Source organism: Mustela putorius, unplaced genomic scaffold (assembly GCF_011764305.1).
Source record: "Mustela putorius furo isolate JIRA1106 unplaced genomic scaffold, ASM1176430v1.1 tig00003875_pilon_pilon_pilon, whole genome shotgun sequence".
Taxonomy (NCBI): Eukaryota; Metazoa; Chordata; class Mammalia; order Carnivora; family Mustelidae; genus Mustela; species Mustela putorius.
Window position 1 is genome coordinate 859,670 of NW_025422026.1, and position 21,240 is coordinate 880,909.

A 21,240-nucleotide genomic window follows, 5' to 3' on the forward strand; every position below is an offset into this window, starting at 1 on the left:
ACAGCACCCTGGTGACTGTTGGTGGACGGCGGGCGGGCGCGAGGCTGGGCGTGCGGGACAGCGGCAGCCCAGGCGGAGTGCACTGAGCGCCAGCCCCTCCCCGCAGGTGGACCAGCGCGTGTTCCGGGACCTCATGAGCGAGAAGCTGCCGCGGGTGCACGCGCACCTAGAGCAACACGGCGTCGACTACACCCTCATCACGTTCAACTGGTTCCTGGTGGTGTTCGTGGACAGCGTCGTCAGCGACGTCCTCTTCAAGATCTGGGACTCCTTCCTTTACGAGGGCCCGAAGGTGGGTGTGCTCGCCGGGCGACCGGGCAGTGCTGGCAGAGTGGCCGGCTCGCCGGGGATGCAGGAAGGTCCCCGAGCCGGAGGGACCCTTCGCTGGGCGGCAGGCGGGCTGGGGCGCTGGAGGCGGCCGCCGGGGCAGGGAAAGGACGTTCGTTCTGCCGACGGACGTCCCCGTGCTCCCCGCAGGTCATTTTCCGGTTTGCGCTGGCGCTTTTCAAGTACAAGGAGGAAGAGATCCTGAAGCTGCAGGACCCGATGTCCATGTTCAAATACCTGCGCTACTTCACGCGCACCATCCTGGACGCCCGGTGAGCGCTGGTGGGGGCCCCGGGAACGGCAGGAGGCGGCGGCGGCCCTTTACCGCGGAGAGCAGCCTTGCCGGCCTGCGGTGCACGAGCGGGGAGCGGGAGCAGCTGCGGATGCCGGTGCCTCCACCGACCGGGGGATCGAGGTGGGAGGACGGCTCGTCCCGGATGCCGCCGACCCATGGCCCGTGGGGCGGCAAGCACTAGCCGAGCCTTCACAGCAGGACAGGCCACCGGGCACTGAGGGTGACGGGGGCGGGGGACAGCCCCCGATAAAGAATCTGAGGGGAGACGTGCTGTCTGAGGGGCTGGGGGCTGCTGGAGGGAAGCCCAGGCCCAGGACAGAGCCAGGCGGGGGGCAAGGCGGGGTGAGCAGGGCTGGGCAGGGACACCTAGGACAGGGTGTCCTGGGTCTGGGGAGCAGGAGCAGCGGCAGGGACGTGAGAGGCAGCGTGTCTGGGGCCGTGCAAGTGGCTTGGTCCAGGCAGGCCAGCGTGGCCAGGAGGCAGCAGAGCGGGACCAGGCTTTGTCCCTGGGGTGTTGGAAAGACAAGAAGAGAACTGGCAGCGGGGGGAGGGGAGGCTGGGGCATCCGGGTGGCCTGGGGTGAGGCTGGAGGTGCCCCCAGAGATGGACGAGGCGTGAGCCGGAGGGTGGCAGAGGACAGGGACCCGGAAGGACCCTGCGACTTCTGGCAACTGTGTCAGGGGGGCGTCTCCCCATCCCTCCCCCGCCCCCTTGCCACACGGTATCACCCGTTTGGGGCGATTGTCCTGTGTGTGCCTCGACCACAGCTGGTGGCTGCTCTGGCCACCTCTCCAGGGCTCCCACAGGGGCTCCCACAAACCTGCCGCTGGTCAGGCCAGGGAGCACAGCGTGGCTCTGGGCCACCGGGGATGGGTCACAGCCCTCTGCTGGACAGTGCCCGGCGTGAGCCACCGTCCCCACCCACGTGTGCACTCCCGCGTCAGGCTCATGCAGCCCTGTGAGAGCCACAGGTCCTAGCGCTGAGAAGCATCTGCGGCTTGTGATTTCAGACTCTTTCTTCAAGATTTTATTTATTTGGGAAAAGAGCACGAGAGAGAGCACAAGCAGGGGGTGCGGCAGGCAGAGGGAGAAGCAGGCTTCCCACCGAGCAGGAAGCCCAATGCGAGACTCGATCCCAGGACTCTGTGGTCATGACCCGAGCCGAAGGCAGGCGCCCCGCCGACAGAGCCCCCCAGGGGCCCTCCTTTCAGTCTCTTGGGACTGTCGCTCCCAAGACGGGTGCTTTGTCTGAGGACCTGGGATGCCCATTCCAGAGTGTGTAGAAACGAAACAGTTTGTTGAAATGTTTCTGGTTCTTGCTAAAGGTCTGTGTCAGATTCTGAGGGGTTTTATTCCCTGTTACAAAATGCTGGTCACAATTCCCCACATGGCCTCCTCTGTCCACTGATGTGTCACGACAGGCTTCAGAACCTCCAGAGCCCCCCGGGAAGCTGGCAGGCACCCCCTCCTTGGCCAGCCCATGAGACACAGCGGGACAGCCTCCAGGCCCCAGAGCCACTGGGCGCCAGTGTGGGGAAGGGACACTGGGAGCAGAAAGGGGCTGGTGGAGGCCGCACCTGCCTCCAGAAGCCATTGCTGTTTGTAGGGTCTCCCGCTCTGGAAGCAGGTTCTGAGGGTATCTTCGGGCGTGCCGACTTGCGTGCAGCAGTGACCTCAGCTTTGCCGTGTGCGGCCGGAGGGTGACGGCCAGTGACACCAAGTCCAGGGTGAACCTCCGGGAGGTTCGGGGAGGTCAGGGTTGAGAATGGCCTGAGTGCAGGCGGTGGGGCCGCCAGCTCCCCCCGGCCTCGGTGGCAGTGCGTCCTTGTCAGTGGAAGCTGCTGGCTTCGGGAAGTCAGGGTCCACAGGCCTCAGATTCGCAGACGCAGTGGCAGCCAGACCCCAAACCCGCAGTTCCGCAAACCTGAGCGGTTCCCTAAGGAACAAGGGACAGGCTTCCGGACTGCGCGTGTTTGGGGCTGTCGGGCTAATGGGGTTAGACCAGTCTCACATCGGGGCTTCTGGGGGATTCAGCCTCGACTGACCACGGGACACCTGCGGTCTCCTGGCCGGGCCTGCAGGGCAGCGTCCTGCTGTGTCCGCGGGGCTGACAGCCGCAGCAGCACAGGCCGACCAAAGACTTCAGTGCTTTCTGGGTTTGCCTTCTGTGGCAAAGCGGGAGCTGGATGCCCTGTCTCCCCTGTCTCAGGGGAGAGGCTGGACGCCCGGTTGGGGTCAGCTGGATGCCCGGTCTCAGAGGAATGGAGCGTCAGGCTAACTGGGAGGAGTGTCTGATCGCTTGGGCCCTGGGTCCCCGGTCTTGGCTGGCACGTCTGTTGCCAGAGACGCCTCTTACAGCCCCGCTCCCTTCAGGACGGCTCCGTTGTCCCACACGCCTGTGTCCTCAAACACTGCGGGAACTTGGCCTTCAAAGCTGGGCTCTCTAACCTGGGACCTCCTGCGGGAGCTGTTTGGCACCAGGCTCTCTGAGGTGTGGGCGTCGGAGAGCTCGCTGGCTGCCGTCACGCCTCAGCACCGAGGCTGGGGCTGGAGCGCGGGCTGCTTGGTGCCCGGGGGTGGGGGGACTGGCTTTTGTCTTCGCCTGCGGGCGGCCGCGGCCGACCCAGTTCCTGCTGGAGCCCTAGCCAGGGGCTCTGTTCTGTTTTTGTTAAACCTCAGGCCGGCAGCCAGGGGCACATTAGCGGGATTGCTGCCTGGACCTGCGGGTGATGTGAAGCCTGTCGACAGCCCGCCTGTGTGCGGACCGTGTCCGAGCCCTGGTGAGCGCCGGCGCAGTCTGAGTATTCCCGGGCAGTCCCAGGAAAGCCCAAACCAGCCTCCTGCTGGCCCTGCTCAGGCACGCCGGCCCTCAGCCACCCAGCCCGTGCCGACACGGTTCCATGCCACCGGTGGCCACACTGATAACCCCGCATCCCAGGAGGTGGCATTACAGTGCCCCCAGCAGACAGGGAGTCAGAAGCCAGAAAGGGAAGGACCCTTACCCCCCCTGTGACACAGCCAGTGTGGGCCTCCACCCAGGCCGGGGCTCAGGGCCAGCCCCGTAACCTCTGTGCATGAAGGGCTGGCCTCTAGGTGGCACAACTGCCCCAGGGCCTGTCCCGTGTCCTGTCCTGCTGGCCTCTGTCTCAGTCCCGTGCCCTGCCCTGCTGACCTCTCTCGCCATCCCGTGTCCTGCCCTGACGACCTCTGTTCCCGACCCGTGTCCGACCCTGCTGACCTCTGTCCCCACCCTGTGTCCTGCCCTGACGACCTCTCTCCCCATCCCGTGTCCTGCCCTGACGACCTCTGATCCCGACCCGTGTCCCACCCTGCTGACCTCTGTCCCCACCCTGTGTCCTGCCCTGACGACCTCTCTCCCCACCCTGTGTCCTGCCCTGCTGACCTCTCTCCCCATCCCGTGTCCTGCCCTGACGACCTCTGTTCCCGACCCGTGACCCACCCTGCTGACCTCTGTCCCCATCCCGTGTCCCACCCTGCTGACCTCTCTCGCCATCCCGTGTCCTGCCCTGACGACCTCTGTTCCCAACCTGTGTCCCACCCTGCTGACCTCTGTCCCCATCCTGTGTCCCACCCTGCTGACCTCTCTCGCCATCCCGTGTCCTGCCCTGACGACCTCTGTTCCCGACCCGTGTCCCACCCTGCTGACCTCTGTCCCCACCCTGTATCCTGCCCTGACGACCTCTCTCCCCATCCCGTGCCCTGCCCTGCTGACCTCTCTCCCCATCCCGTGTCCTGCCCTGACGACCTCTGTTCCCGACCCGTGACCCACCCTGCTGACCTCTGTCCCCATCCCGTGTCCCACCCTGCTGACCTCTCTCCCCATCTCGTGTCCTGCCCTGACGACCTCTGTTCCCGACCTGTGTCCCACCCTGCTGATCTCTGTCCCCATCCTGTGTTCTGCCAGGAAGCTGATCAGTATCTCCTTCGGGGACCTGAACCCGTTCCCCCTGCGCCAGATCCGGAACCGGCGCTCCTACCACTTGGAGAAGGTGCGGCTCGAGCTCACGGAGCTGGAGGCCATCCGCGAGGACTTCCTGCGAGAGCGGGACGCCAGCCCCGACAAGGGCGAGCTGGTCAGTGACGAGGAGGACACCTGAGCGCTCCCCACCCCAGGACGCTGCTCTTGCCTTCACAACCAAAGTGTGCCAAAGATCCCCGGCAGGGATCTCTGCTCGTCGGGAAGCCCGAAGGCGGTGCCCGTGGCCTCCGGAAGTCTGCTGGGCGGACGTCCGCGGCCACGCTGCTCTTTCTTACTCGCAGGCGGGTCTGTTCTGCGTCCAGCCTTCCCGTGCGGGGCGGGCACTGCCCGGTGTGCCCCGGGGGAGCCGCTGGCCACTTTCCAGAGCCTGTTGACAGCACCGTCTGGGCTTTGTGCATGGCTCGCACCCCGGGAACCTGCTGTGGGCCGTCTCCCGGATTGCCCCCGTGCGCGGACCCGCTGCGCTGCACGTCGCCCCCCCACCCCACCCCAGGCCGGAGCGCAGCTGCTTCGGGGACCGTGAGGTGAGCGGCACAAGCGCATCCACGTTCAGAAACAGCCTGTGGAAACCGGCCACCTTCCGTGCAGGGCGAGCGGCCTGCGGTGCCCCGTGGCCCTCCGAATGCCCCACGCTCCCCTGGCCCCGTCAGCCGCCGGCGGGTGGCTGGACTATCCCAGCCCGCGTTCTGTGCAGCTCGTCTCCGGGAGGTTCTAGGGGAGACCTCCTGTCTGCAGAGTGACGTGGGGTCATTGGGACGACCGCCCGCTCTGCACAGCAGGCCCACTGCTGGGGCGTGCCCTGCCGGAGGGGACACAGGAAGCTTCTGGGGATGCCCTACGGGGCAGCGTGTGGTGGGGGGTGACACTGCCCGCCGGTGCTGGGGATCTCCACCCGCTGGGCCAGAGCCATCGCTTGGGGCACAGCTTGGGGGAGCGGTCCCCTGCCGTGCTGCCCAGAGGCACGCGCGTCCTTCAGGCAGCCTCACCCCTCCCCAGGGCCTGTGTGGTCCTGGCTTCGGGGTCCCCACTGCCTTCAGCAGGTCAGGCTGCCCACACCATTCTGCAGACTGGGGGCACCATCTTTCTGAGGCTCCGCAAAGAGGCTTTACCCAGGAAGGCAGTTCTTGCTTTATCGGTCGGCGGACCATTCCTGATCCTGCTGCACCGGCGCTCCAGGGCAGTGGACGGGGTGGCTGCTGGAGGTTGACTCGGGCCATGGCCTCGCTGCCATCTGCAGACTGTGCCCGCTGCAGCCCCGGGGCAGCTGACCGGCGGGACCACAGCAGCGAGGAGGCCCCACACGGTTGGGCTCTGGTTTCCAAGCGGACTTCCCTGACAGGCCTTATCCTGGGGGAAGATGCTGCCTTTCGGACTGGGCTGCTTGTGTCTCTTCTGCCCCAGAAGGGCCCCTCTTCGAAGCACCGGAGGTGGGCACAGGTGCCTGTGTGCAGCTGGAGCTGTGGTTTCGGGCACGGCCAGCAGGGCAGTGCTAGTGTCGCTGGGGAGCTGTCCATGCCGGGCGGTGGCCGTGAGAGCGGTGCTGTCGTGTGGGGAGCAGATGGGGGACACTTTGCCGGGGCCACCCCATCCCTGGGTGTCCGGCGGGGTGGGGGGCGCTCGGCCTGGCCCGGACGGGGGGCAGGGTGGAGAGCGGCAGGCCGTGTGCCCACGTCTCCACTGCCCACAGCGCAGGGCAGCTGCTGGCCTGCACGGGGACTGCTTGGGTGTTTCACAGGCTGAACATCTGTTTATACTTTTGTATATTTTTCACTACAGTTTATATTTTTATAACTATTTTTATCAAGGTTTTTCTAGATTACGTACACCTATTTTATGTAACGTGTTCTCCTTTGTGAATAGCTCCGCGTGCGCGTGTGTGTGTGAGAGAGAGAGGAACAGAGCAGCCAGGGTTGCGCCCCCCGTGGCCGGCACGACCCCTCGCTGCTGTGTGGCAGTTTCTCCTGGTAGCGCGCCCTGCCCTCCCACAGCCCCCAGGGCTGGACCGAGTCGCTTTCCTGCCCATCGTGTCCAACTAGGAAGTATTCTAGGCAAATCGCCAGCGCAGTGTTCGTACTCATGCACAGACCCCCCTCCCTGGCTTTGTGCGGGGCCGTCTTCCGGCACGTGCCCGGGGCAGCTGGGCCCGCCTGGGGCAGCCCCGACGGGGGAAGAGGGGAGGCTGGCGGCTGCTTCAGGGGCTGCGTGGGAGGCAGGGGCAGGTGACCTCCCTCCGTGTCACTGCGGCTTCTCGGAGTTAAACTTTGGAACAGTCGTACTAAAAAGCCAAATAAACTACTAATTTGTATAACGTTCTGGTTTGAGATGCGGTTGCAGTCCCTCGTGATGGGGCTCAGAGGGGATAGGACTTGGCTGGGAGGGGGGCGACTCCGACCTGCAGCTGGGGTTTCTAGGTCCACGCTCTTGGTCTGCCCCGGGGTGCGTGGGTCGGGGGTCTTGGTCGGCCGTGCTGCCCTGGGTGCCGCGGTCAAGCCGCAGGGGAACTGGGGGCACGGAGGGGAGCGCTTCGGGGTCCAGGGCTTCTGTCAGGAGCCGGCGCAGCCCCCCAGGCCCCCGCCACAGCTGCGTCTTGCCCGCCTGAGTCACAGGCTGTTTGCCTCCTGTCTGGGCTGACTGCTCCGGCCCAGCTGTTTCGGGGGACGCCATCCCCCCCCCCGCAGCCCCCACCGTTGGGAACACATGCAAGCATGATTAAGACCAAATGTGTTTCCACAGTGTGGGGGAGGGGCGCCGGGGGGATTTCCAGAGCGAGCGGATAAGGATGGGCTGAGCTCTCTCCTCCTGGGACAGACTCAGCTAGGCCAGGGGCACCTGAGGTCACAGCACTGGGACAGGGACCCCCATGCTCGGCGTGGGGCAGGAGCCCAGAGGGAGGGGCCCGACCTCGGAAGGGTTGCCGCCATGCACGGCACCGGCCCCGGGAGGCCGTTACAGAGTATGGGTCCCCAGGGCCTCCTGGGGCTGCGGGGCTGTCGCAAACACAGGAAGGAAGTCTGGTACCCCTTCCTCCCCAACTGCACGGCGATGCTGGGACTCTCCCGGGCCCGGGAGACTTGCTTTCCGGAGTGACTTCAGCCCACCTGTCCCTGCATGCAGCCACCCTGGGCCCCGCAGGGACAGCGGCTAGCAGGAGGGCGGTTCCAGGGGGGTCTGGCCAGACCCACACTGAGCTGGGAGCTTCTTGGGCCCCGTGGGGCGTGTTCCTGGAAAGGCTCTTGTGTGTGAGCGGGGAGTGGGAAGCCGGGGAGTAGCTCTGCCCTCCGTCCTTCCTCGGAGGGACCGGCTGGCACTTACTTGCAGCTGGCTTTAGTGGCTGCTGGGTCTCTTGCTCTCGGTCCCTGGGGAGTGATTTTCCACGGCGCCCTCCTACCCCAGCCAGCCATAAGGGGCCACGTGGCCCTCACCCCACCACACACAGCTCAGAAGCCACCATGCACGTCACAGGATGTGTCCCCTGCAGGCATCTGGGGGCCTGGACCTCCCCGAACTTTGCTGTCTCCCATTTGGAGAAGGGGCATCGCAGGCCCCAGGAGCAGGACTGGGGAGCAGGCTCCAAACGACACGGCCACTTCCAGAGGAGGGGCTGGGTCTGGCAGGGCAGGGCTGAAGCCCAAAAGCCCCTTGCAGCACCTCTGCCCCCTGCTGCCGCATTCAGGGGCCCGGCTCCGTGGGTGGAGGTCTGGAGGGGGGACAGAACCAGCTACAACCCGCCCAGCCATCTCTGAACACGGGGCCCCCAGCAGAAAGGGACAAAAGGCCGCCCATCTGCTCCTGCCGGCAGCCCTGTCACCCCTGGGAGGTCACTAGGCTCCACAGAGCTGCCGCCTCCTCCCTCTGGTGCAGGTGAGGTAACGTGGGGGTCCCAGAGGCCTCAAGGCCATCCCCAGGGGGGCAGTCCCTATTCCCTGAGGTGGGCCGTGAGGCGGTTGCCGTGAGACAGTGGTCTCTGAGGCCCTGGGGTGGGGACGCAGGGGAAGGGCTGGGGCCTGAGCTGGGGGCACAGAATGAGCGTGGCCAGGACCACTGCTCCCCACAACCCATGGAGGCCACCATACACCTCGGGGTCACGTGAGGACGAAGAGCAGGAGACGGGTCCTGAAATCTCCCGACGCGAGAGGAAACCACGCAGCAGGTTAGAACTGGGTGCTCATTTATGTATAATAACAATAAAGGTTATGCAAACTGTTAAAAAAATACTTTTTCTTGAGGGAGAGGTCCCCAGCCCGCCACCAGCAGGCCGGGTTAGCACCTTCGGGGTGCAGCCCCCGGTGGGGCGTGAGGTCCGTGCGTCTCGGCGAGGGGTTGGTGGATCCGTGCGGCCCGGACGGGGCTGGTCAGCGGCGGGTGACGCGCTGATGGCCGCGGGAGGGGGCTCCGTCGCCCGGAGTGGGGCAGGAGCGGCAGCACTGGTTGCGGATGGCGGGCAGCTGGCATCGGCCCAGCAGACGCAGGGTCTCGCAGAAGCCGAAGGACAGACGGTCCCGCTCGCAGCCTGCGGGGACGGGACAGGAGGCAGGGCAGGGAGGCTCCTCACGATGGAGCCTGGACGCCGCGGTGGGCCGCCCGCCACTCCCAGGGTCTCTGGGCTCCAACTGTCACTGGCTTTGTCCCACCTGTCCCCCCAGGTCTCTGGGGAACTGGCCCGGCTACACCCCGCTTTCCAGAGGAAAGGCCCTGGGACCCCCACCTCGGACCAACTCCAGTGCTCCTGAGAAGCCAGCCAGCCTGCCGCCCTCCATCCCTCCCGACCCCCGCAGCCCCCCAGGTCGGCCTCAGCCTCAGCTTCCGGGCGAGGCCCAGGGAGAGCGGGCGGGCCCGCGCTCTCCCCGCACAACCCGGGCCTCCGGAGCAGGGACGGAGGAAGGCTGCCCTCCCGCCCTGCGCGATCGGAGCTATTTGGGGAAGCACTTTGCTTCCAGCCTCCTGGCCTTGCTCCCGCTGCCGCGGACGGCCCCCAGCTGCCCAGCTCACGCCGGCGGACGTCCCGGGGGAGGAGGGAACAGCTGCGGCCGGCAGAGGGCAGGAGGTAGCGGCTGCGTCCTGATCTCACGCTGTGACCTCACGCAAGCTGCTTAACCTCCGGGGGGGTGGGGTGAGAGTTCCCTCCTCTGCCAGCGACCCTCCTCCCCACAAACGGATGTGGGTCACGCTAGGTCAGCGCTCACCGTGGTGACCTCACACTCTGGGGTTTCCAGGCTTTCTTAATGTCTTGCCACACATCTCCCAAACCATCCAAACATCCTGGGGCTCCAGGATCCTGGCGTCCCTCCCCGCACCAGCCTCCGCCCTGAATGCCTCATGGGGGACACCTGGCGGTTCAGCCACGTCACCAGCCCCCCTGCCCCCGCCTGCAGTCCACCGGACCCCCTGGCCTCAGTTCCCAGCAGACAGCCCAGCCCCCCAAGCTCCCGTGGCCCGGAGCCCGGTGTGAAGGGCGGCCCCCATGTGGAGGCAGGTGCTGTAGCCGCTGCTGGGAAGTCCCGCAGGGGGCCGGCGTCGGGGCAGGGAAAGCGGCACCCCTGCAGGGGTCTAGGGCCCTGGGATGGGGGGAGGCCTGGGCAGCGTGGCAAGGCCGCGTCTCCTCTGGGCCTGGACCAGGGCCACCAGGAGCCCGTGGCATCAAGACGGCAGGTGAGGGCAAGTCCCTGAGGCACTGACGGCCACCCTGATGGCCACAGACTATCCTCAGGGCGGGGGGGCAGCGGCTGAGAGGCACAGAAGCTGCCAGGGTCCCCCCACTGACAGAGGGGCCCTGAGCCCTCTTCCTGACCTCATGGCGGCTGCCCACACGGACAGTCTTACGCGGCACCACCTTCCCCGAGCAGCTCCTGGGCCCTCCCCCAGCACCTGATTTCTGCTCTCCCCACCCTGCCCAGGCCGGGGGCTGCCCAGGAAGTGGAGCCCAAGGCCACAGAGCTGGGAGGGGGCCTGGGTGTGAGTCCAGGGCCAGCTTCCTGCGCTCAGTAGCGCAGGGGAGGCTGGGCTGCCGGGTCCCTGGCCACCTCTGGCTCGGGCCCTTCTTCCAGGAGGACGTAGCTGGCCAGGAAGGAGCCAGCCGCCGGCGGCCAGCCAGATCCTGGCAGGGAGACCACCTTCTGCAGCCGCAGTGCCTGCTCTGGGTACCCCTCCCCCGGCCAGAATGGGGGCCAGCGGCTCACCCACGCCCGGCCTCACTCAGTGGGCCATGGACACCAGGGGGAAAGGGAGCTTGCTGGAGGTCACACAGCGACTTGGGGGCCGTGTCTGCTGCCTCCCCCCTTCCTTCCCTAGAGAGGAGTGCCCGTGGGGCGCCCATGAGGCTGGGGCCCCTTAGCTCTGGCCCGCAGCCTCACAGTCCTCTGTGGGCCACCGAGGATCCCGTCTCCTGGTCCTCCCCACCCCGACCCCGCGCACAGCACCACTGACTCACGGGGTGCCTCGGTGAGCTCGCAGTCCTGGGCGCCGCACGGCTGGGAGCTCTCGGGCCAGGCCTCGTGGCCGCACTGCTCGCTGTCTTCCTCGGGCAGCCCCGTCTGGGTATTGACACACCGGACCAGACGCCGCTGCACACCGCCGCCACAGGCCGCCGAGCACTGCGCAGAGGGGGCGCGGTGAGGGTCCCCCTGGGCCAGGCTGGGACCTGGGGGGGCAGGGCACCCCTGGGGCACTGCCAGTACCTTCCCCGGGCAAGTCCCTGCACCCGCCGCCTCCCACCCCGTCGCCCCTCCCCCAGAGAGCCCTGCAGGGCCAGGGAGGGGCCCAGGAGCCCCCGGAGGGTGGGTGGCAAACCCTGACACAGCGAGCGGCCGGGCCGGCCACAACCATGGGCAGCCAAGAGGAGGGGGTGGCAAGTGCCTCCACCAGGGCCCTCCATCCCGTCAGGTTTCCAACCACTGAGCCCTGCGGGCCTCACCCCTGCACCCCATCCTAGCACCTGCCCGTTTCCTTTCGTCGGCACGGTGGGGCCCTGGCCTGGCTGCCACCACCGTGTGTGGTGACCAGAGAGCCTGGTGCACAGCACGGGGTGATTCCTTCCCGAGAGAGGGAGGCCTGGGTCGCGGGACCCTAACCTCGCCGGCGGGCTGCCTCACCTGGCCCCAGGGCCCCACCACCCACTGCGTGCAGGGGTGCGTGTTGCAGGCCCGCGTGCTGTTGGGTCTCAGCGTCTCCTCACAGAGGCCCGGCTCTGGGCAGGTCACCAGACGCTGCTGCTCGCCGCCACCACAGGCCTCCGAGCACTGGAAGGGGCAGGCAGGGAGAGGGCTGGGGTGCGGCCAGAGTCTGAGGACACCCCCCCCCGCCCCGCCCCGGGCTCTCCCAGCCTCACCTCCCTCCAGGAAGAGGTGTACCAGCTGAGGCAGGGCTGCAGCCCGCAGGCACGGTGCGCCGGCGGCTTGGCCCGCCCCAGCTGGCAGTGGAAGGGCCGCAGCGGCCGCAGGTCCCGCATGTCCACACACTGCACGTCCCGCACGGAGGACCCTCCGCCACAGCTGCGGGAGCACTGCAGGCCGGGGTGTGGGGTGAGCGGACCCCATGCCCCAACCCCGAGAGAGCTGGCCCGGAGCCAGGGCAGCCGCCCAGGGCACAGGTGGACGGGACGAACAAGGGAGCGGCGGGGACAAGGAAACGCCGAGGGAGAGGGCAGCCAGCAGCCAACGGGCTCACAGCAGGTCCAAGCAACCCGGGGAAAGGGGAGGAGGCAGCCGGACGAGCCCAAGGACGGAGGCACAGAGCCCCCCTGCCCCAGCCTGCACAGGGGGCCGGGTGGACCTGGCACGCACCCCGAGGCCCACACACCTTACTCCAGTTCCCCGTGCGCCAGGCAGCACAGGGCCTCAGGTGGCAGCGGCGGGCGGGCTGGGGCCGGCCAGCGGGAGGGCAGTCGTCCTCGCGGCCGGAGCTACAGCGCACGGACCTCCAGACGGCACCCAGGCCACAGGTGGTGGAGCACTAGGGACCGGGGCCGGGGCACAGGCGTGAGGGCGGGCACCTCCCCGTTGCCCCCCCCCGCCGGGGCCACCCATCGGGGGGCAGGGGAGCCAGCGCCTCGCCTTCCCCATCTGCAGAATGAGCTCTTCCACCCGCCTCCAAGGAGACGCAACTGTCCACACTCACGGGGACACAGGAGGGGGCCTCGTGGTCACGACCAGGTTCACTGCTCCCCAAAATCCCCTAGGAAGGGAGTCTGGATCCCTCGCGGAGTCCCTGCCTGTCCCTCCCCACCCCAAAATGAGGTGTCTGGACACAACTTCCACAGGGATGATGTGCGGGCGCCCTTCAGCCTCTGTCCGTCAAGTTCAGACCTCGCGGCCCCTGACCGAGCAGGGTGGGGCCCCAAGGGGGCTCCCGGTGGCGAGAGCCTGAGCGGCCCCTAGAGAAGCTGGGCTCAGCCCCACTGCCCCCGGGGGAGCCCACTGGGCCTGGGGGCCCCAGAAGGGCTTCCATACCAGCACAGCTGTGCCGGGCAGCACCGGGCGCAAGCAAGCTAGAGTCTGAGGGTCAGGGTCCCGGCTGCCGCGCTCCGCGTGCGACTCCGCCTGCCCTGCACTGTGGCCCCGTCTTCTCCGGCACAGACCTCGGGAGACCCTGAGACTCGCCCCCCTTACTGCTCACATGGGAACCTGAGGCTAACAGGACCGACTGCCCCCGGGAGCACACGGAGGGCAACCGGATGATGTGGGGCCACGGGCGTCCGGTCCCCGGATCCCGGCATCACCACAAGTCTGGGAGGCAGGGCCGTTTCCCGACGAGTGCGCGGTCGCAGGGCCTACTCGACCCCAGCGCCTTACCTCGCTCCAGTTTCCCACCTCCCAGCTGGCATTCCCGGCTGGTGGCCCCTCCTCGGCCAGGCTGGGGTCCAGGGGCTCGGCCTCGGGGACTCTGCTGCTGTTGGCCGAACTGTCCTGAGCGGGTGCAGGCAGCAGCACGGGGCTCGGGGGCGCCTCAGAGCCAGGGCCTTCAGGCTGGCCCACAGGTCCTGGGGCCAGCCCCCAAAATGGGTGCTCGAGGCCAGGGGTGGGCACCGGAAGGAAGGTTCCTGGCACAGCTGCGGTCTGCAGGTCCCACGGGGCTGAAGGGGTGGGAGTGCCCGGTTCCAGGGGGCCGGCCCTGCCCCAGGTGGCTGGCAGAGCGGCTGGGGCAGGAGGGGAAGGAGCTCCCCCGATGGGGGGCCACAGCTTGGTGTCCGCGGGGCCTTGGGGCAGGCTGGTTGTTCGGGGGTCTAAGTCTTCCTCCTCGTCCTCAGAGAGCTCGTTGGCCCCCTGCCAGCGTGGGGGGTTCGGCTGGCTCCGACCGTCTTCCCCTCCGGGGAGTCTGTTTGGGCCCCCAGGGGCAGCAGGTGTCTCCATGCCACCGATTAAAGCAGGGATCCAGGGCCAGCTAGGGAACCCCAAGTCTGGGGCCTCGGTGGGGGTGTCCTCCTCAGGTAAGAAATTGACCAGGGGGTCCCCAGGGGCCTGCTCCGAGGGTGAGGCCAGAGAGCGGCCAGCCTGGCTGGGCCAAGGGGCAGGGGTCCCGTCTCCCCGTGCGTCCTCCTCTGCGGTCCCAGGAGGCTCGGAGGCCGGCAGGGGGGTGCCTGTGGGGGACTCGGCAGGACTGTTCAGGGGTGGGGGTGTCCAGTCCCCTGCCCCTGCCAGGTCTGGGTCTGGCTCGTTGAAGGGCCCATAGGACAGGTCCTCGTGGAAGTTAATGAAGTTGTAGTCATAGTAGAAATCGTCCACAAACACGGGCCCCGGCGGGCCCGGCTCCGGGTCTTCCTTGATGGCGTTGTCCATGCCAGCCGGCTCAAAGGGTGAGGGGCGCAGAGGGTGTGAGGCCAGGCGGTCGGGGAAGAAGTCGATCTCATTGAAGAGCTCGTGGCTGGGGGAGCCGCTGCCTGAGCCTTCGGGGTCCGGGCCCCGAGGACAGGGCGGCAGGGAACAGGGGGCCCCAGCAGCTGGCCGCTGGGCCTCATCACAGGGGACGCCGGTGTTGTTGGTACAGAAGACACTTCGGTGCTGAGTGGCCTCCCCACACGTCGCCGAGCACTGCAGAGGAAACCAGGCTGAGGGGCACAGACCAGGGGAAGCTGGGGCCCAGTGGGGTACCTGCCCCTGCTCGAGATCAGACGAGAGGTCTCGGCCCGCTCTCTCTGGCCCCGTCCAACTCAAGACCATGCCCGGTGGTGGCAGCGGGTTGCCGGGGCACCCTTGTCCCCGGGGCTATGGGGACACGGGCCAGCCGGGGAATGCCTCCCTCCCTCCCGCCGTGGGGGCCTCGAGGTCAGGGCCCCCTGAAGACGGCCTCCACCTGCCCAGAGCCCAAGCCCGATGGCGGAGCTGGGGCCCTCCCGTGCTGATGCTCACCTGAGACCAGTCCCCCACGGCCCAGGTGGCCGGACAGGGCACGTGGCGGTTGCAAGGGGTCTCGGCAGGTGGCTGGGGGAGGTGGGCGCAGGCGGGCGGCTCCAGGGCACTCTGCTCGTCCAGCCCCACACTCTGGATGCAGAGCACAGCGCGGCGGGAGAGGCCCCCGGGGCCGCAGGAGCTGGAGCACTGCTGCCACTCCCCTGCCCACCACCTGCCGGGCACCCGGGCTGTCAGCGTCGGGGTCCCCACGGCTCAGGGCGCAGCCCCCCGTGTTCCTCCCCCTCTCACCCCTGGGGGAGCCGGGCAAGTCCCGAGCCCATCTGAGCCCCCCCCACACACAACACCTGGGATGTCCTGGGAAGGCCGGGCGGGGCGGGGGCAATCACCCCCAGGGCTTGGGAAGAGAGGCCTTGCCCTGTTCCCTGTGCTCCGCTGGGGTCCCCAGGAGAGGGGGCAGTGGGGGCCCGGCTCACCGGGCTGGGCAGGGCTCCTCATTGCACTTCTGCTGCCTGTCGTCGGGCCGGCTCAGGGGGTCACAGTGTCTCTCGTCCACGGGCCCCGCCTGTCGCTCGGTGCAGTGCACGCTTTGCCTTTGCACACCTGGGGGTCACGGGGGCTCAGCCTCAGCCTGGCACCGAGGGTGCCCCCCACCTGAACTGCCCTGCACCCCAACACAAGCCCACACCCACTCTGCTAGTCACTCCCAGAGCAAGTCCTCCTGGCCTTCACCTCTGGCCCTGGAGGGGGAGCAGAGTGTGCAGGCTCAGGGGACGGTGGCCAGCCCCCTGGTTTCCGAGCTGGGAGGCCTTGGGCAGCTCCCTGGGCCTCTCTGAACCTCAGCGTCTTTGTCTGTAACAGTAATACCTGCCTCGAAGCCGCCAGCGAGGGAGGACATCATGGGGTCCTGCAAACCCAACCCCTGCCTGAGCGCCTCCCTCCCAGCAGGGTCCGTGCTCAGAAAAGGGGGAGCCGCAAGGAAACTCATCAGACCTCTCCTCCCCTCCAGCAGACAGACATTCCTCTCCAGCCCCACAGTCCCTGCCACCACCTGCCTCTGGGTCTTTGCACGGCTGTGCCGCTCACCTTCCCACGCACCCCCACACCATCTCTGGCAGCAGGACCCCCTCTAGCAGGCTCTGCCTTCATTCCTGCTTCCCTCACAGCCCAGGAGAGTGGATCTCCTCAGCCTGAGCCTCCCACCTCCCACCCACTCCTCCCTAACATAATTCTGCTGTGCAAGGTAACCGTGGGCCCCTGCTGTAGTGCCCGTGCACCGAGGGAGGTCTGGGGCACAGTCCTTCCAGGGAGAAGAGGGCACAAGTCCCCCCATGGGGGTTAACCCCAGGCCCCTCCTTCCTGCCTGGAGCACAAGAGGCCAGGAGAGAGCCATCTCTGCAGGTGTGAGGGGGACTCCCTGACAGGAGGAAGCTCCTGGGTCCTTAAGGGCACCCCAGGCCATCCTGCCGGCTTGGACCACGCCCCGGGGCCTGAGCTGCTCCAGTCAGCCAGGGCCAGGGACCGCACTCACAGCTCAGCACGCACCCCCGACCGCCGCCACCACTCCACGAGCAAGGCCCCGGCGTCTAGTGTGTCCAGTGGATTTGTTTTCATGGTTGTAAGTTTAGGGATGCTTATGTGGCGCAAGAGCCTTCCAACGGCTTTTGAAGATTTGCGCCAGGGTTTGGGGGGGGGGGCAGTGTTCATTTTATCATCAAACGAGCGCTTTTGGGAACGCTCAGTTGTCTGTCCTGGATTCCCGACGCCAAGCTCCCCGGACACTGAGGGGCAGTGGGGGTGCCTGGGGCGGCAGCCTGTCTGCCGCAAGAGCTGGGGGAGGCCCGGGGCCCACACTCACGGGGGCCGTGGGTCGGGTCTCTGGCACGGGGCAGAGACACAGGCGGGAGGCCCGTCGGGGGAGAGCAAAGGGTGGGCCGGCCGCGGCCGCTCTGGGGGCTGCATCAGCACGGGGCCGGCCTTGCCCCATCCCCGGCAGGCCCGTGAGAAGCGGCTCTCAGCAGCCCCACTCCAGACGCGGGGCTGCGGGGGTCCGGGGGCCGGCGTTCCAGTCCGTGGGCGCTCGCCAACCAGCACTGAGCTGGAGGCGGAAGCCGGTCCCGCTGCCCAGAGACCCCGGGCCGACCCGTCCTCACCTGTGCCGCAGGTGACTGTGCACTGGGTCCAGGGCCCGTAGCTCCAGGAGAACTTGGGCGGCTCGACCTGGCCAGGGCCGTCCGCCTCCCGTTGGATGGTGTACTCGTAGCGCACCCCAGGGTTGCGCTCCTGGAACAGCAGCTGGGGGCGGCAGGCGAGGGCCATGAGCACCAGGCGTCCCCCCACCCACCCGCACGCCATCCCCAAGGAGCCGAGCCCAACTACTCTGAGCGGCCAGGCGGCCTGCCTGGCCCGGCGGGGAGGGGGATGGGCTGGACCCCTCAGGCCCCGCCCCTGTTCCCCCATCGAGTCCCAGGCGGCAGGCACCTGGATCCAGACGGGCTCGAGGGTGGGGCCGGCGGATGTGAGGTTCTCCCAGTTGCCGATGCGCTCGTACGTGAAGGTGGTGCCGGCCACCCGGTAGATGCCGGCCCACTGGATGGTCCAGCCGCCGTTCAGGAAGTACTTCTCGGGGTCCTCGCCGCGTAGGGCCAGGAAGTTGGCGGCCTCCGCCACCTCCTCGATGCGGATCTCACGGGCACCGGCCGGGATCAGCCCCACATCCACGTAGCCTGTGGGCCAGGCGCGGTGCCGAGGGTAAGGGGCGTGGTCGTCCCCTCTCTTCCCGGCCCCCCAGGCTGCTGATTCCACCAAGAGCTCAAGATTCTGAGATCCACAAAAGGCAGAGGCATCCCTCTGTCCTAGGTCACCTAGCAAACCTCCGAAGGCCCCTGAAGTCCTGCCACTGGGACCCACGCGTTCATCCCCTCCTGGACACCGGGCTGCGGTCCGTGCCACCAGCCTGGCCCTTCCCCTGGACACTGTCCTCGCTGCCAGCCTCACTGTCCTTTCGCAGACTGCACATGCTTCCCCCTAGGGCACGGGTACCGCCGTCACCCCCGTCTGACAGATGGGGAGACTGAGGCCCAAGGAACGAGGTAACATGCCTTGGACTCTGTGGGCTGCGGCTGGGTGTCCTGGCCCGGCACTCAGAGCCCACAGCACCCCTTCACGGTCCTGGAGAGAGATGCGCCTCCGGCTCTTCCTTCCCAGTGCAACACCTCTCCCACCTCCCCTGAGCCTTTTGTGATTCAGCTAACCTGCCACCTCCACCAGGAAGTCCCTGAGGATGCCCCCGGTCAGGACCTCCTTCCACAGCGCTCTCAGCCTAAACTGAATGCTGTGCACTAAACGCTTCGGCCACTCCTCAGACTGCGAGCTCCTCGCTTCTGTGCCCTCCTCACCTAGCACACAGTAGGCACTCAAGCAGTGTCTGTGAAACAGAACTGGGGGTGTGGGAGTGGTGCTGGGGGTCTCTGAAGCCTCCCCAGAAGGGAGGAGCCCTCTGAAAGGCCTGGGGCCATCCGTAATCACCCCAATCAGCCAACCCGGGGTCCCCAGGCAGGAGGACGCCCTCTGAAGACAGTTCTGCATCAGGGCCAAGGCGCCCCAACAACTGCCAGGACCAGCCTGGGCGGCTTCCCTGCTTCTCATCTCTAGGCTGGGTGGGAACCCCAGGGGCCAAGGAGGGGACACCAACCTAGGAGCTCCCCCCACCAGGGGCGTCAGCCCGTACCCAGGCCCTCAGACTCCTCGAAGGTCCTGCTCACAGTGTGACAGGTGGAGCCGTTGCCGTGACACACGCCACAGCGGTCCTCGACGGCCCTGGAGTCGATCTTGAAGTCACAGCCCACATTCTGGAATACACGGGAGGGAGGCCCTCGTGCTGGCCGCCAGCCCCGGGCCCGGCTCCAGCTGCCGGGTCTGCCAGAGCGGGGAGGAGGGGCCTCCTCACAAGACCTGCCCACCGGTCGTGCCCTCTGGCCTCAGGCGGGACCCTTTGCCTCCCTGAGGGTGTTTCCCCAGTGAGAATCGGGGAGGTCCGTCCCGGCTGTAAAGCCACGCTGAGGGGCATGTAGCACAGGAGGGCACGTTTTGTGAATAGAGAGCAGGCAGGGCACGGGCACCCAGGGACGTCCACCCAGGGTGGACGCGAGTCTCCCAGAAGCAGGGATCAATGTCGAAGGCCCTGGGCGAGCACCTCCCTGCTGCTCCCCAACCCCAGGGGCTGCAAGGCAGGGACAGCAGGGAGAGAGGGACACAGGTGAGCAGGACAGGCCACTGCTGGTGCTGGAAAGAAGAGGCCGTGTCGCCAGCAAACACTGACGCACTCAGCCAGCCCGAGCCCCGCAGGTCCCTGCAGCGGCCCGTGATATGGAGGCAGGAATGGGCTGCCTTTCTAGGACAGAGAGACCCGCTGCCTGGGGTCATGGATGCAGAAGGGCACGGGGCCATGGCTGGGGACCAGCTTCCCGGCGGGGGTTGCGCAGTACAGGCCAGGGACGGTGGACGGGGGCAGGGGGTGGTGAGAAGGTCCGTGGTGCAGAGGCTGGGGCCTCGGCGCCAGCAGGGGTGGGGTCTCTGCTGATGGGATGGCAGAGCTGGGAAGCCCATAGCACAGTCTGGGGAGGGGCGGGGCCAGCAGGGAACCCGGCGCAGGGGAGGTTGGGGGGAACCCACTGGGGGCTGGTGGGGGAAACGCTCTTCCAGCTCAGGCACACCTTGCAGATGCCGTTGATGCAGAGGTCGTGGCCAGGCTGGCCCGGGTAGCAGGGGGTGCCGTCGACCACAGCGTCCCGCAGCTTCACAGCAAAGTACTCGTTGGACGGGCGGCAGTGCAGCTCACAGGGGTTCACTGGGGCCCCAAGCAGAGGACACATGAGGGACAACCAAGGCGGGAGTCAGGGAGGCCCTGGGGTGGCTGGCTCTCAGCCAGGCTGATCGCGGAGGAGTGGGGCCCCGCACTGGGGTGGGTGACCTCGGGCCCCCAGGACCCGGCCCCCCGGGGCTGCTGTGGCCCGTGGGCAGCAGGACTCACCGTCATTGACCACGGGCACCCACGTGTACAGCCGGCCCTTGTAAGGCATGGCGTCGAAGCGGCTGCACTGCACCTGGCGGAAGGAGGGGTGGCCGGGCGGGCAGGCCTGCAGGCCGCACAGGCGGAAGCGCTTCCGCTCGCCCACGCAGTACTTGCCTTTGTATTTGGGCCTGTGGGGAGAGCCAGGTGGGGCCGAGGGAGCATATAGTGAGCACCGACGGTGTACCTGGATCCAGGAGCAAGCCCTCAGGCTGACTCTGGGGATTCCGGGGACTCCCAACGCCCGCCGCCCCCGGCTCTGGCCCAGACCCTCTCCCTGCATGTGAGGACCTACAAGATTGCGGGGGGAACCGGGGCTGCCAGAAGCTGCCTCTGCCCCCACCCTGTAGTGCGCCCCTGGGCATGTCTTCGGCCCTGTCTGGGCTGCAGTCTGCTCGCCTGTCAAACGGGGACAGTGCTGCCCATGCAGAGCACTGGCGGGAGCCTGGGACGAGCTGGGGAGGGGCCAGCACCCCATCTCTGGCCCAGGAGACCCAGGGTCCCAAGGATCCCCCGTGGCTGCAGACTCCTTCCTGGTAGCCCCCGCAAGCACAGCACCTGAACCCCACCCTCATCTGGGCCAGGGTGGCTGCCCCCAACCCAGCCCAGGCCAGGATGCCGAGACCGGGCCGGCTCTGAGTCCCGCACCAGGAAGGGCAGCCTCGCCAAGAGGGCTCGTCCGAAGGAGCCAGGGAGCTCCTCGGTTCGCACTACCACTGGCTCAGCCTCTCCTGATTCTTCAGATCACCCTTTATAGGTGGGGAAACTGAGGCCCAGAGAGATGAAGTCACTTGTCCCAGGGCACATTGCTGTCCCCTCTGGTCTCAGACCACAGGCACGTGTGATGTGAGTCCTTACTATGCCCTTCCCACTGACCAGTTGGGGTTTTCGTGCTTTAGCTCTGCTGGGGCTGCCTGCTGCAGTCACCCCAGAGTACGGTTTCCCTGGAAACTGAGACCCAGAGGAGGGGTAGACAGGGGATTTGAACCCTGATCCCTCTAAGGTCCAGGGTCTAACCTCCCTCCAGCCAGTTCCTGAGCTGCTGGGCCTTGCCGCTCCCCTCTGCACTGTGGCCAGCACCGGGACTCTGCTGCCTCCGCGATGCCCTCTGAGTGACCCAAGGTGGCCCTGGATACTCTAGACGTGGTCTCTGTGGGGACACTCCGGAGCGCAGGAGGCTGGGGCTGACTCTGCTCAGGGCACCCCA

The 21,240-nt window shown here is 67.4% G+C and overlaps 2 protein-coding genes across 9 annotated transcripts in view; one reads left to right on the forward strand and one right to left on the reverse strand.

The window, feature by feature from the left end:
- The window catches only part of TBC1D2B (TBC1 domain family member 2B), a 59,766-nt gene extending 52,836 nt beyond the window's left edge, over window positions 1-6,930 (forward strand). For 6 of the 7 annotated variants that reach the window (XM_045067327.1, XM_045067329.1, XM_045067328.1 and 3 more), the window contains 3 exons: window positions 107-292; window positions 478-599; window positions 4,548-6,930. In XM_045067327.1, coding sequence (XP_044923262.1) covers window positions 107-292; window positions 478-599; window positions 4,548-4,740 — 501 coding nt within the window. In that variant the 3' untranslated portion in view covers window positions 4,741-6,930. Of the gene's footprint in view, window positions 1-106; window positions 293-477; window positions 600-3,301; window positions 3,403-4,547 lie in introns of all 7 variants that reach the window. The other variant, XM_045067330.1, reaches the window with a different exon arrangement.
- Window positions 6,931-8,773: 1,843 nt separating this feature from the next.
- The window catches only part of ADAMTS7 (ADAM metallopeptidase with thrombospondin type 1 motif 7), a 39,875-nt gene continuing 27,408 nt past the window's right edge, over window positions 8,774-21,240 (reverse strand). For both annotated transcript variants that reach the window (XM_045067326.1, XM_045067325.1), the window contains exons 12-24: window positions 19,995-20,164; window positions 19,678-19,811; window positions 18,693-18,813; window positions 17,444-17,688; window positions 17,116-17,257; window positions 15,439-15,565; window positions 14,963-15,176; window positions 13,409-14,644; window positions 12,417-12,569; window positions 11,947-12,120; window positions 11,711-11,857; window positions 11,050-11,212; window positions 8,774-9,132 (exon numbers count right to left, since the gene is read on the reverse strand). In XM_045067326.1, the coding sequence (XP_044923261.1) occupies window positions 8,975-9,132; window positions 11,050-11,212; window positions 11,711-11,857; window positions 11,947-12,120; window positions 12,417-12,569; window positions 13,409-14,644; window positions 14,963-15,176; window positions 15,439-15,565; window positions 17,116-17,257; window positions 17,444-17,688; window positions 18,693-18,813; window positions 19,678-19,811; window positions 19,995-20,164 (3,184 nt within the window). In that variant the 3' untranslated portion in view covers window positions 8,774-8,974. The remainder of the gene's footprint in view (window positions 9,133-11,049; window positions 11,213-11,710; window positions 11,858-11,946; window positions 12,121-12,416; window positions 12,570-13,408; window positions 14,645-14,962; window positions 15,177-15,438; window positions 15,566-17,115; window positions 17,258-17,443; window positions 17,689-18,692; window positions 18,814-19,677; window positions 19,812-19,994; window positions 20,165-21,240) is intronic.